The sequence below is a fragment of the Dendrobates tinctorius genome, unplaced genomic scaffold (assembly GCF_039654945.1).
Source record: "Dendrobates tinctorius isolate UK_male_01 unplaced genomic scaffold, ASM3965494v1 ptg000319l, whole genome shotgun sequence".
NCBI classification, from domain to species: Eukaryota; Metazoa; Chordata; class Amphibia; order Anura; family Dendrobatidae; genus Dendrobates; species Dendrobates tinctorius.
Window position 1 is genome coordinate 1,413,203 of NW_027361986.1, and position 15,433 is coordinate 1,428,635.

A 15,433-nucleotide genomic window follows, 5' to 3' on the forward strand; every position below is an offset into this window, starting at 1 on the left:
ATAGCTGTTGCAAAAACCAAAATTGTTATAAAGAAAAAAGGTTAACATTAATAGGGGTGCCCAAACTTTTACATATGACTGTAGAGTTTACAGGAGAAAAAAAGAGGCATTCAAAGAAAAGAACACGGTCCCTACAGTCAAACATGGCGGAGGTTCCCTGACGTTTTGGGGTTGCTTTGCTGCCTCTGGCACTGGACTGCTTGACCGTGTACATGGCATTATGAAGTCTGAAGACTACCAACAAATTTTGCAGCATAATGTAGGGCCCAGTGTGAGAAAGCTGGGTCTCCCTCAGAGGTGATGGGTCTCCCAGCAGGACAATGACCCAAAACACACTTCAAAAAGCACTAGAAAATGGTTTGAGAGAACGCACTGGAGACTTCTAAAGTGGCCAGCAATGAGTCCAGACCTGAATCCCATAGAGCACCTGTGGAGAGATCTAAAAATGGCAGTTTGGAGAAGGCACCCTTCAAATATCAGGCACCTGGAACAGTTTGCCAAAGAAGAATGGTCTAAAATTGCAGCAGAGCATTGTAAGAAACTCATTGATGGTTACCGGAAGCGGTTGGACGCAGTTATTTTGGCTAAAGGTTGTGCAACCAAGTATTAGGCTGAGGATGCCAATACTTTTGTCTGGCCCATTTTTGGAGTTTTGTGTGAAATGATCAATGTTTTGCTTTTTGCTTCATTCTCTTTTGTGTTTTTTTCATTTAAGACAAATCAAATGAAGATAATAATACCAAAGAATTTGTGTTTGCAATCATTTTCAGGAAGAAACTGAGTATTATCTGACAGAATTGCAGGGGTGTCAATACTTTTGGCCACACCTGTGTATATATATATATATATATATATATATATACACATGTCATTGAGGCACATAGATATATATATATTTATATTTCATAAAGTTCTACATATCATAATAGCCGCTAAATCAATTCCCGGCTTCTGTAAAATCAATACAAAACCCGACATGAAATGACACATTGTTTACATACAGTAAACCATTTAATTTCATTTAGTTTTTTATATGTCTTTGACTAATAATTAGATTAGGGTATGTGTGTAAAATTTTGGACATGTAGGTGTTAAATTACAGTAAACCATTTAATTTCATTTAGTTTTTTATATGTCTTTGACTAATAATTAGATTAGGGTATGTGTGTAAAATTTTGGACATGTAGGTGTTAAATTAACGGGTAAATTCGTTGAAAAAAATTGCGTGGGCTCCCGCGGTAATTTCTCCGCAAGAGAGGGAAAGCCAGTGAGTGAGAGCAGATTTTAATAGCCTAGAGAGGGACCATGTTCTGTAAAACAAAAAACAATAACAACAATATACATACCTCTCCGCCGTTCAGTCAGGTCCCCCGCTGCCATCCATCACAAGGGGTTAACTAGTTTACAACAGGGACCGGTGCGAATGCTACCCCTTTAAGCCACTGCAGAATGAATTAATTCATCTCTGCGCAGGCGCCCCAGCTGACCGGAGATTAACTAATAAGCGTAGGAAAGTTTCTGAACTTTTTCCCACGCTCCTGAGTTCACCTTAGGTCAGGTGGGGACTCCGCGCAGCCTCACTGACTACCGCTGACGTCAGTGAGGCTGCGTGGAGTCCCCACCTGACCTGAGGTGAACTGATGAGTGTGAGAAAAAGTTCAGAAACTTTCCCACGCTTATTAGTTCATCTCCGGTCAGCCAGAGCGCCTGCGCAGAGATGAATTCATTCATTCTACATTGGTTTACAGCAGGGCCGGTACAATTGGGTACACAGACACCCGCAGACAGACGCAGACACATGCAGAAAGACACAGACAGACATGCACATATTCTCCGCTCACACACATATTCTCCGCCCACACACTGTTCCTCCTTCTGACATAATTTCCTTTGACAATTCTGCAGCGTTTTTGGCAGCAAGTCTGCAGCAAATACGCAAACCTTTTTACGCCTGCGTTTTTGCTGCAGATTTAACTGACTCAGTTGAAGTCAGTGAGTCAGAAATGCAAAAAAAATTGACATGCTGTGGAAAATAAAACGCTGCAAATACGGATGAGATTTTACAGATAATGTGCACAATAGTTCAGGATTGTCATTGCATCACCTAGCTTTAGTATTCCATTGCGTTTTGGAGCATTTCCACTCATAAAAAAATGCTGCGAAAACGCATGGAGTGGCTAACAGTGAACAGCTGAGAGCATTAATGCAGGAAAGCTTCCAAGAGCTCTCAATTGAGCAGATTTACTCCTTCACTGATAAAAAGAAACCTGCACCGTTTAATATGAAGGTGAAGTGTTTCAAAACAGTGTAGGAGTAGGAGAAATCAGAGGCTGCGGTCTTCTGACTCCTCTCTGTTGCTGTAAACCCGTGACATCAGTGTTTGTAGCAGGGGCGGACACTGACAGCTTGGGGCCCCTGTGCAAGAAATGTGTCTGGGCCCCCTTCCTTTTAAGGTGACAAAGCTATATATATATATATATACACTGTATATATATATATATATATATATAATATATTATAGTCACGCACACATTCATGTATATATTACATAGTCTCCTTTATTATGTATATTGCTGTCCCTTTTACAGTGCCCTCTTTTTTATTACATACCGTCTTGTCTTGTTTTCTGTATAATGCAATAATGGCTGATGGAGCATGGGAAAGCTTCATTTCTAATGGAGGAGCTGATGGACTGGTAGTCTGGTCACCAGCTCCTCAATCAGCATTAATTTTATATCTAAAAAGAGAGGGGACTATGTAATAAAAGAGGGTGCTGTGAATAGCACAATTAACAGGAATACACTATGTAAGAGACAGCACTATACATAACAGCAGAGGAAGCTATATACTAAGGCACGACACCATATATAACTAGAGAGGATGGTACGTAATAAGGGACAGTGTTATACATAATAAAAGAGCAAGCTATGTAATTAAGGATGGTGTTATACAGAATTAGTGAATACACTATATGATAAGGGACTGGGTAAGTATATAGTGTACGTACTTATTATGTCTAAGGGACTGTGTTAGACATAATAAGCGATAATGTCTTCCTCCACCTTCCCCCATTCCTAAGGCCATTATAAGTCCCCCTTCCTCCCATCCCAATCCCCAACACCCTTCATTGTCCTCCTCCCCCCGCATCCCATTATTGTCCTCTCCCCCACCCCATCATTGCCCTCTTCACCACCTCCATTATTGTCTTCTCCTCCACAACTATCTTTGCTTTCTCCCCCACCACTCCCATCATTGCCCATTCCACCACCTCCATCATTTCCTCCTCCCCCACCACCCCCATTATTGCCCTTTCTGCCACCACCATCATTGCATTCTCCCCACCACCCCATCATTGCACTCTCTCCATCACTCCCATCATTGCCTTCTCCCCATCACCCCCATCGTTGCCTTCTCCCCATCACCCCCATCATTGCCTTCTCCATCACCCCATCATTACCTTCTCCCCATCACTCCCATCATTGCCTTCTCCCCATCACCCCATCATGGCCTTTTCCCCATCACCCCATCATGGCCTTCTCCCCATCACCCCATCATGGCCTTCTCCCCATCACCCCATCATGGCCTTCTCCCCATCACCCCATCATGGCCTTCTCCTCCACCTACACACACACACATCCACACACATACTACATACACACATGCATACATACATACACATACATCCACACGCCTACTACATACACACACACACACACACTACATACACGCATACATACATACACACACATACATCCACACACATACTACATACATACACACATACATACAAACACATACTACATACACACACACACATACATGCATACATACATACAGTACAGACCAAAGGTTTGGACACACCTCATTCAAAGAGTTTTCTTTATTTTCATTAGAGGATTAGACACATGGCTCAGCAGGCAGTATCACACAGAATAGGATTATATACACAGCTCAGCAGTCAGTATCACACAGGATAGGATTAGATACGCAGCTCAGCACAAAGTATCACACAGAATAGTATTAGATACGGGGCTCAGCTGACAGTATCACACAGAATAGGATTAGATACACGGCTCAGCAGTCAGTATCACACAGGATAGGATTAGATGCATGGTTTTTGCAATATAGTCATTATAATTTGTTATAACTAACCACAGTTGGTTACTATGCCCAGGCAACGCTGGGCTTTTCAGCTAGTTTTGAATAAATCCCCAACAGTGTCACCAGCAAAGCACCCCAACACCATCACACCTCCTCCTCCATGCTTCACGGTGGGAACCAGGCATGTAGAGTCCATCCGTTCACCTTTTCTGTGTCGCACAAAGACACGGTGGTTGGAACCAAAGATCTCAAATTTGCACTCATCAGACCAAAGTACAGATTTCCACTGGTCAATTGTCCATTCCTTATGATCTTTGGCCACTCGTTTTTGTTTACTTAGCTGCTTTTTTCTTGCCATAATACAAATTCTAACAGTCTATTCAGTAGGACTATCAGCTGTGTATCCACCAGACTTCTGCACAACACAACTGATGGTCCCAACCCCATTTATAAGGCAAGAAATCCCACTTATTAAACCTGGCAGGGCACACCTGTGAAGTGAAAACCATTTCCGGTGACTACCTCTTGAAGCTCATCAAGAGAATGCCAAGAGTGTGCAAAGCAGTAATCAAAGCAAAAGGTGGCTACTTTGAAGAACCTAGAACAGACAGTTCTCCATCCTCCTCCTTCTCGACCTTTCCTCTGCCTTCGACACAGTCGACCACTGTCTACTGCTACTGATTCCTTCTTCCCTTGGCATCAAAGACCTTGCCCTGTCCTAGATTGCCTCATACATTTCTGACCGCACATTCAGCGTTTCCCACTCCTACACTACCTCCTCATCCCGCCCTCTCTCTGTTGGAGTCCTCCAAGGCTCTGACCTCGGGCCCCTACTTTTTTCCATTTATACTCTTGGTCTAGGACAACTCATAAAGTCCCATGGCTTCCAGTACCACCTGTATGCGGACGACACTCAGATCTACCTCTCTGGCCCAGATGTCACCTCTCTGCTGTCCAGAATCCCGGCGTGTCTATCAGCCATATCCTCCTTTTTCACCTCTCGCTTCCTAAAACTCAGTGTAGACAAAACTGAACTGATTGTCTTTCCTCCATCTCACGTATCTTCCCTACCCAATCTATCTATTAGGTAAACGGCATCATGCTGTCTCCCGCACCTGAAATCCGCTGCCTCGGAGTAACTCTCGACTCTGCCCTGTCCTTCAAACCACGCGTCCAAACTTGCCACCTCCTGTCACCTCCAACTCAAAAATATTTCCAGAATCCGTCCCTTCCTCAGCCCTCAATCTACTAAAACTCTTGTACATGTCCTCATTATCTCCCGCCTTGACTACTGCAACACTCTCCTCTGGGGCCTCCCTGCTAACTCTCTTGCATCACTCCAGTCTGTCCTCAACTCTGCTGCCCGACTAATCCACCTCTCTCCTCGCTACTCCTCTGTCTCTCCCCTCTGCAAATCCCTCCACTGGCTCCCAATTCACCAGCGAATCCAGTTCAAACTACTAACACTGACCTACAAAGCCATCAACAACCTGTCCCCTCCATATATCTCTGAACTAATCTGCCAATATCTTCCCTCACGTAATCTTCGATCCTCCCAAGACCTTCTACTCTCCTCCACACTTATTTGTTCCTCACACAACCACCTCCAAGATTTCTCCCGAATATCCCCTATCCTCTGGAATTCCATGCCTCATCACGTCCGATTATCCACCACCCTCGGATCCTTCAAACGGAACCTGAAAGCCCCAGGAAAGCTTACAGCCTGCAATAACCATTCTGCTGCCTCACCCACCGTCCGAGCCGCCGCCTCAAAACCACCAGAGCTGCTGCACTCCCGACCTTCTGTCTCTTCCTCACTATCCCATAGAACGTAAGTCCGCAAGGACAGGGTCCTCTCCCCTCTGTACCAGTCTGTCATTGTAAATTTGTTTACTGTTAATGATATCTATAACTTTGTATGTAACCCCCTTCTCATGTACAGCACCATAGACATAATGGCACTATATAAATAAATAATAATAATATAAGACATATTTTCAGTTGTTTCACACTTTTTTGTTAATTATATAATTCCACATGTGTTAATTCATAGTTTTGATGCCTTCAGAGTGAATCTACAATTTTCATAGTCATGAAAATAAAGAAAACTCTTTGAATGTGAAGGTGTGTCCAAACTTTTGGTCTGTACTGTACACACACACACACACACACACACACACACACACAGTGACAGCACCTCTCACCTGTCCGCAGCATCACCGCCTCCGGCTGCTTCCTCGCTCTGGCACAGCGGCCGCTGAATGATGACATCATTCATCGGCGCTGCTCTCAGAGACAGGAAGCGCTGGCGCTGGGCAGGAAGCAGGACAGATCCTTGCAGCTCCACTCCTGCTTCCTGCCCGCCGTATATGAGGGCAATCTGGCCAGGGGCCCCCCGGAGCCTCGGACCTGGAGAAACCGGCCAGATTGCCCTCATCATTAGCCGCCCTGCAGGGGCCCCTTGGAGCCTCTGAGCCCCGGTGCAGTCGCACCGGTTGAACCGACGGTATGTCCGCCAATAGTGTGCAGTCTGAGTGAGTGCCACTACTTGATTTTAAGTTATCCTTCTTGTTATGTATTTGCAGTGTTGACAAAGCAAAGGCTCTTTCCCTACTACTTCATGCAGCTGATATCAGCCACCCCACCAAGCAGTGGAAAGTCCATGCGCGGTGGACCAAAGCCCTAATGGAGGAGTTCTTCAGACAGGTAAAAGTAATCACAGCATAGTAGTAAAAGTCTATTCACTTATGCTTCCTGTGAATTAAGTTTTCTTCAATTTTTGGGGGAATCTGCCATGTCAAAATTTCATTTAATGCCCAATTTTCACATTTCATATTTTTCTCTTTTTTAATTGTAAACTAAAACAAAACAGGATTAAAGAAGGTAGTGGGGCACAGCCTTCGACCCAGGGGCCACATGCGGCCCACAATGACATATGCTCAGAAAAATGCTTGACTGACAGGTTAACTATATGTGGGCAGACACACACACAAAGAAGTAGTAGCAAGCCACTGAGAAGCAGGGACTGGCAAGTGCCCTGTGCGGACATCCCTGGATGCCTCATTCATCAGGAGAATGGGGTCTCAACTCTTTTGGCACGCCAGAAAGGAGTATGTGAATTAGACAGGTGGTCATGTCTGTGCTCGCTCCACTTCAGTTTATGGGAGTTTTGAATCATTAAGCAGTAAGCAAAAAACCCACAATCTATTGCAGTGAGCCATGTGCATGCACAACGTCATATATATATATATATATATATATATATATATATATATATATATATATATATATATATATTTGATTATATATTTTTTATGATGATTTAAAAGAGGATCTTACTGGAAATTCACATAAAAATGCCTCAAATACTCTTTGAATAAACAGTTTTTCATTACAATTTGGACTGCGTTTTTTTTACTTGCATTTGTATCGCGCTTTTGACACTGCTTGTTTTGTCTTTTTTTGGTATGTCATGCTTTACATAAAGCTGCCTTGTTTTTGAAGCTTCCTAGAATTTGGCTTTGACAAAACTTTATTGAGTCATGTGCTGATTGCATACTTCTTTTACCTTCTGATTTTCGGCATCTAATGCAGTTCTATGAGGAAAAAAATTTGTACATAAAACTCGGCATACTTGCAAAAGAAATTGACATGTTGTGGATTTGAAAAAAAAAGCACAGTGGGCATTAGATTTCTATAAATCCCATCCATTTTGCTGGACCTGCAAGATAACATCCCATTAACATAAATAAATCTGTGTGTGTAGAGATATAATAAATACTACAAAAAGTGACACAACTTAAAAAATAAAATCTATTATTTATTTATTAACGTTAAAAATGTATAATCCAAAATGTTGCACATAATAAATATGAGAATCCATATCCTGAAGTCAATAATGGTAGATCAATTCATAGTAGATCAATAATACATTAATTCATGAGATTATATATCATTATGATAAACTATGAGATACATCACAAATAAAGTGCATATGCATAAATATAAATGTCACACCTGATTAGGTGTTAGAGTAAGACATGACACATAATCATCAGTATAATGTCAGTTATTAACCCAAGCCAACACTCACAATGTCCACACCCCGACGTGCTTTTCACACAGTGCTTTCTCAAGAGGAAGTCCTTTAAGATGCTACATTTTTGATGGGACAAAAATACACAGTTTCAAAAACTCACCAAAAACTCATCGTAGGCACAAAGCCTTAGAGTGCTGATTTTTGTAGGTAAGAGTCCTGTAATAGAATTTGTACCTTGCAGACATTGATAGTACATACATTCAATATATCATAGATGTCACAGAAGGTAATACCCTTTTAATTTTTAGTACAGCCCCTGGATTGGTTCAGTATGACATTGTGGCCCTAGGACTAAAAAAGGTTGTGCACATCTGACATTAGAGAAGAAATTCTTAGAATTTTGCAATATTTTTATAGATTTCATTTGATTGAAATAATCCTTGTGTCTCTGACATGATATTCAGTTGTAAAGCAGACCTTCATGGAAAAGTGAGAATTTATTGTCTTAACAGGTTGAAAAACAACTATGTAATAAAACAAGTACCGTATTTTGCTGATTATAAGACGCACCCCAAATTTTGAGGAGAAAAATAGATGAAAAAAACTTTTTTTAATAAAATGGTGGTGTTTCTTATAATCCATGCGTCTTATTGCTTACCGGGGGTGGTGGCTGCGGTGAAGCGGGGTCCCAGGGTAGGTGCTGGCAGAGGCAGGAGTGGGGCGATGCGGCGGACCTCAGACAGGGAGAAAGAGGTGTTTGGATGTGCGATGCTGCAGGTGTTTGGTGGTGCAGGCCGCGGTAAATCAGGGTCTCAGGGTTGCTGCGGGAGGAGGCAAGAGTGGAGTGTTGCTGCAGGCCACAGGCTGGGATGAGGGGGTGTTCGGATGTAAACCGCTGCAGGTGTTCTGTGGTGCGGGGGCTCTGCCGACATTTTGTGAAAGCCCAGAGCCACCGCACTTACATGGTTTACTGTGCGGTATTCTCCGGGAAAATGGCTGCCCGGGGTAGATGGAGATCTCGACACCAAAATCACGGGAGATGAGATCTCAGCACCACCGAACACCCACAGCGGCGCACATCGGAACTCCTCCCCCCATCCCAGCCTGTGCCCTGCAGCAACGCTCCACTCTTGCCTCCTCAAGCAGCGACTCTGGGACCCTGCTCCACCGCGGCCGGTAAGGTATATCCGCATTATAAGATACACCCCCCCATTTTCCCCCCACATTTTGGGGGGGAAAAAATGCGTCTTATAATCCGAAAAATATGGTAACTGGTAATTACCATCAAAACTCTCCAGGGTTATTGCAACGGTTGTATTTATAAGTAGAATTGAGCACTGATTGTACAGCTTCAGCATTCTACTATTATAAGTCTTTGTATATCTATCATGCAAATAGAAAAGACTCTAAAGGGAGATGTATCATCTTTCGAATAGTAGATGAATTCAATCAGGAAAATGGCACAAATTACAGCACATTTGTCACAAGCTGGTAGACATTTTATTCTTTACACATGGAGTGGAACAGGAGAGAGAAGGATGGAAGATTATTTCCCAGTCTGATAGGATGTGTACAGCCATGGAATGACCTGAATGGTGCGCCGCCTCTATGTGCAGCACGGTACTGCTGTATAAGGACCTGACTGATGGGCTAGCTTTCTCAGAGGTGCTGATCTCTTTAACTACACCTCTGCTTATACTGTATAATAAGCAGGTAAATTTGTCTTTAAAGAATAATTCATATGTAAATTGCTATGAACAGAACTTTGATTTATATCAAAGACCAGATTTTCTGTTATTCATTTCCTTTCAACATATTACATAACCCTAGAAATAATAATAATGCATCAATTTATTTTATGAGCCTAATAACGTACACATTGTGAGTCGTGCTGTGATTATTACCTGATATTAAATTTCTGCTTAAGCATTTTAATTTTGAATTAAAAATATAAATCTGAAAATTGAGCGATTGCCGACTACAAAACGTCCTCAGTGTCATTCACACATCCATCACTTAACAATTCAGGAACATACAAACTGTTCTTTGGAAGCTGCTGTTTCTCCTTTGTATGGTTTTTAAGAAAAGGAAAGAATTAACAACATTTAATTAATAGGAATGAGCTTTAATTCTAAAAATCTATTTCATATTGCATTGAGCTTGCCATGCAAAGTCATATTGACTTTTAGGTCTAAAAGACTTTAAAGACTATGAATTTGTAAACACAAAAAGATTCGTTACATCTGATAACATTGTTCCCATCAGGGAACCAGAGATATGTCCAGGCATCTTCCCCCTGCTGTTTCCATTCCATTTGAGCACTGTTTCGATCCATTTCAGCTATTTTTCTATGTAAAATGAATAAAGAAGAAATATGCAGCGCTCACCAATAAAGCTGAAAAACTGTACGGATCCTGGACCCGTAGAAGCGAGTAATCGCGAAACGGGCGTTGTCCGGCACCTCCCCTAGCATTCCGCTAACGTCCTGCATGTCCACATACCTGTTGATGGAATTCATGTGAAATAAAGACGCTCAGTTTTTCAGCTTTATTGGTGAGTGCTGCATATTTCTTCTTTATTCATTTTACATTGAAATATTCATGTTTTTTCATGCAAACACCTCCGTTTTTTTACTTAATTTTATACCGCAATACTTCAGATAAATAGCTCCGACTGTTAATGTGGTGATTTGGGTGCCCTAGTTTGCCGTTCATCTGTTTGCTCTTTGCTGGGATCAGCTATTTTACTGCCCCTCAGCCATCCTGGGAAGGTCCGCTGGAATTATGCTCGAGTTTCCCATTATGCTCGCTACTTGAGCTGAGCAAGCTTGTTACAAGTACCGAGAATCTGAGCATTTTAGTGGTCGACTATCACTACTGACAACATCTAAACAGTTTTAATTGCATGTTCTAGCGTGCATAATAAAGTAAAGGAAACATCTGTAGTTAGATGACCTTAGTACATAAAATTTGCTTTAGTTGGATGAAAACTTTGCTGTCTCCATCGCCAGAAGAATCAAATCCAAGGAAGAGCCCAAGACAGCAGATCTTTCCTAACAATGTTTGTATTGTGTCATATGAAAAAATGTTAAATAACTTTTTGGCTACACACAGCCTTTTTCAAGTCAAGACATTGTTGTGTTGGCCTGTAAAAGGCTATGTGTGGCTGAAATGTTGCTATTTTTCCATTTATATAACACAATAAAGAAAATTGTTGCGGAATCTCTGTTGCTTTGGATCTTATTTTGGATTTTTATGTATTTATTATGCTTCCTTATATTAAATATCACCATCATTTTTAACAGCATTTTACAATGTCCTTCAATATATAAGAAGAAATGCCCTACTTGGGATTTCTAACATTACTTTTGAAAAGAAGTCATGATGGTTTTTCGCATGATCACACATGAGGAGTCGATTCTGTGAGCCTATCCTATGAGTAGCATTTTTCCTGTATTGATATTTAGCTTCCCGGCTAGTATACCAAAATCTGCATGCAACTGGTAGCAATTTTCACACTAATATTAAATATCGTCATAATATCTTTGTCCTAATGTCAGCTGTATTCTTTGCAGATTCCCTTAGTTCCTCTTTTGCCTTATTTTATTACTATGTATGGTATCATCCCAAGGATGGGTCTGCTGGATCCCAAGACTGTTTCTTATGACAGCCTCTTCAGTTTTGTGCAATACTTTCTATACACAGTCATGATTTTGCATTTGTATCTTGTAGGGTGACAAAGAAGCTGAAATGGGTCTGCCGTTCTCTCCACTTTGTGACCGCAAGTCTACATTGGTAGCTCAATCCCAGATAGGTAACTCAACTCCTATTACAGTGCATGTCTGGTTCTTCAGATGACCTGTGAGCACTGGCATGGACCAAAAACGCACTGCACTGCTGAAATAAATGATTTTCTCTTTTACAGGATTCATTGACTTTATTGTTGACCCAACATTTTCAGTCTTGACTGATGTGGCTGAGAAAATCGTTCTTCCATTAGTAGAAGAAGGAAGCAAATCCAAACCAGCACCTCCTGTCAATCAGTCCAGGTGTGTGAAGCCCCAATCACTTGATCAAGAAATGCAAAATAAAATTAAATTACTAATAGGAATTTCCTTTTTAGATAACCCTATGATCTTGGGGTTTCCCTGCCAGGTAATGCACCTGCCAGCTTTTAACTGAGCCCAACAGTCCATTGAATCAAAGCGTAGATTAATATGAAATTATTGGACAGGAGATTGGGGGGAACTAGTGGGGGACATACTGTAAATTACTGTTTTGATTGTTTTAAGGTAACGGATAAAGAATTTTTTTTTATAGCAGACTCCCAATAAATAGGCTTTATAATGTAACTCTCGCCTACTCATAGCTCGCAATGGAGGCAGCCATCGCTGGATGAACAAGCTGAGCTAGGAGACATTAATGCTGACATAAACAGCTTCCGATCAACCTGGACCAAGTATATCCAGGAGAATAAGCAGAAGTGGAAAGAAAGAGCAGCAAGTGGTGAGGAATTTATTACTTATAAACGGAACTTGATATTATACTTGAAAGGTCAAGTACTTGATTATGTAATCCATCTTATACCGCATATATGGTAGAGATTACTCTCGATGTAAAGGCAACCTGTCGGCAAAAAAAACCCAAAACATTGGGCCTGATACATCAAAGCTTTTACACCAGTATTCAAGAGTAAAAAACTTTGAAAAGTTGCATCATTTTGGCACAACGGGCAGCTGTGTTCAAATTATGCAACTTTTGGCGTTCTCACACCATTTTCGCCCAGCACAACAAAGTGAGATCACCGCTCGTCAAATTCACGACTAGTGGCGGTGTTCACTCCGCCGCAAAATTTACTGCAGCAGGGGCTGTAGAGGGATTTGTGGAGTGACACAAAGGTGTACCCCACCCGTCCGACACTCCTTATTCATGGAGAGGCATATGAGAGTATTTGATACTTCCGATTTGGTAAGTTTTCCCAAATAAAAAGAATGGAGAGGTCTGTAATTTTTATTGTAGGTACACTTCACCTGTGAGACACAGAATCTTAAAAAAAAAAAATTCCAAAATTCAAATTGTATTATTATTATTATTTATTATCATAGTGCCATTTATTCCATGGCGCTTTACATGTGAGGAGGGATATACATAATACATGTAAGTACAGTAATCTTAAACAATATAAGTCACGACTGGTACAGGATGAGGACCCTGCCCGTGAGGGCTCACAATCTACAAGGGATGGGTGAGGATACAGTAGGCGAGGGTAGAGCTGGTTGTGCAGCAGTTTGGTGGATCGGTGGTTACTGCAGGTTGTAGGTTTGTCGGAAGAGGTAGGTCTTCAGGTCCTTTTTGAAGGTTTCCATGGTAGGCGAGAGTCTGATATGTTGTGGTAGAGAGTTCCAGAGTAGGGGGGATGCGCGGGAGAAATCTTGTATGCGATTGTGGGAAGAGGAGATAAGAGGGGAGTACAGAAGGAGATCTTGTGTGGATCGGAGGTTTCGTACAGGTAAGTACCGGGAGACGAGGTCACAGATGTATGGAGGACTTGGGTTGTGGATGGCTTTGTATGTCATGGGGAGAGGCCGGGGAATAGTGGGGGGACAGGTGGATTAGTCGGGCAACAGAGTTTAGAATAGATTGGAGGGGTGCGAGAGTGTTAGAGGGGAGGCCACAGGGCAGGAGGTTGCAGTAGTCAAGGCGGGAGATGAGGGCATGGACTAGGGTTTTTGCAGATTCTTGGTTGAGGAATGTACGGATCCGTGAAATATTTTTGAGTTGAAGTCGGCAGGAAGTGGATAGGGCTTGGATATGTGGTTTGAAAGAGAGATCAGTGTCAAGGATAACCTCGAGGCAACGAGCTTGTGGGACTGGAGAGAATGGACAGCCGTTTACTTTAATAGATAGGTCTGTGGGGGGGGGGTCACGTGAAATAGGGGAAAGATGATTCATTCTGGTTTGTCCATATTAAGTTTTAGATATCTAGCGTAGAAGAAGGATGAAATAGCAGACAGTCATTTAGGGATTCTGTTTAGTAGGGAGGTGATATCTGGTCCAGAGATATAGATCTGTGTGTCATCAGCATAGAGGTGATACTGAAAGCCGTGAGATTCTATGAGCTGTCCGAGGCCGAAGGTGTTAATGGAGAAGAGCAGGGGACCTAGGACTGAACCTTGCGGGACTCTGACGGTTAGGGGGCGCGGTGAGGAGGTGGTGTGTGAGTGGGAGACGCTGAATATCCGGTCTGTTAGGTATGACACAATCCAAGATAGGGCCAAATCTGTGATACCAAGAGATGAGAGGGTCTGTAATAATAGGGAAAGGTCCACTGTGTCAAAGGCAGAGGACAGAGTAGTGTCGCTTGGCCTTGGCGGCTAGTAGGTCATTGGTGACCTTAGTTAGGGCAGTTTCAGTGGAGTGGTATGGCCGGAAGCCAGATTGTAATCGGTCAAGGAGGGAGCAAGAAGAGATATGGGAGGACAGTTCAAGATGGACGTGTTGTTCCAGTAGTTTTGAGGCATAGGGGAGAAGTGATATAGGGCGATAGCTAGATACAGAGATACAAAACTGTATGATTTTTACATAATTAATATGAATTTTATTGCATGAGATAAGTATTTGATACAATAGAAAAACAAAACCTAATATTTGGTATAGAAACCTTTGTTTGCAATTACAGAGGTCAGATGTTTCCTGTAGTTCTTGACCTAGTTTGCACACTGCAGCAGGGATTTTTGCCCACTCCTCTGTACATATCTTCTACAGATCTTTTAGGTTTCAGGTTTCTGGGCTGTCGCTGGACAACATTGAATTTCATCTCCCTCCAAAGATTTTCTATTGGGTTCAGATCTGGAGATTCGCTAGATCACTCCAGGACCTTGAAATGTTTTTTATGGAGCCACTCCTTAGTTGCCCTGGCTGTCTGATTACGGTCATTGTCATGCTGGAAGACCCAGCCATGACCCATCTTCAATGCTCTTAGTGAGGGAAGGAGGTTGTTGGCCAAAATTTCACGATACATGACCCCATCCATCCTGCCTTCAATACACTGCAGTAGTCCTGTTCCCTTTGCAGAAAAGCACCCCCAAAGTATGATATTTCCCTGACCATGCTTCACGGTTGGGACGGTGTTCTTGGGGTTGTACACATTCTACTTCTTCATCCATACACGGCGAATGGAGTTGATACGAAAAAATTCTTTTTTTGGTCTCATCTGACCATATTACCTTTTCCCATGCCTCTTTTGGATCATCCAGATCATCCAAAGTATGATATTTCCCTGACCATGCTTCAC

General features: G+C 42.3%; 1 protein-coding gene across 4 annotated transcripts in view; it reads left to right on the forward strand.

The window, feature by feature from the left end:
• Nucleotides 1-15,433, forward strand: part of PDE1B (phosphodiesterase 1B) — a 491,911-nt gene that overhangs the window by 456,114 nt on the left and 20,364 nt on the right. For all 4 annotated transcript variants that reach the window (XM_073561416.1, XM_073561418.1, XM_073561419.1 and 1 more), the window contains 4 exons: nt 6,687-6,807; nt 11,872-11,953; nt 12,065-12,188; nt 12,509-12,645. In XM_073561416.1, coding sequence (XP_073417517.1) covers nt 6,687-6,807; nt 11,872-11,953; nt 12,065-12,188; nt 12,509-12,645 — 464 coding nt within the window. The remainder of the gene's footprint in view (nt 1-6,686; nt 6,808-11,871; nt 11,954-12,064; nt 12,189-12,508; nt 12,646-15,433) is intronic.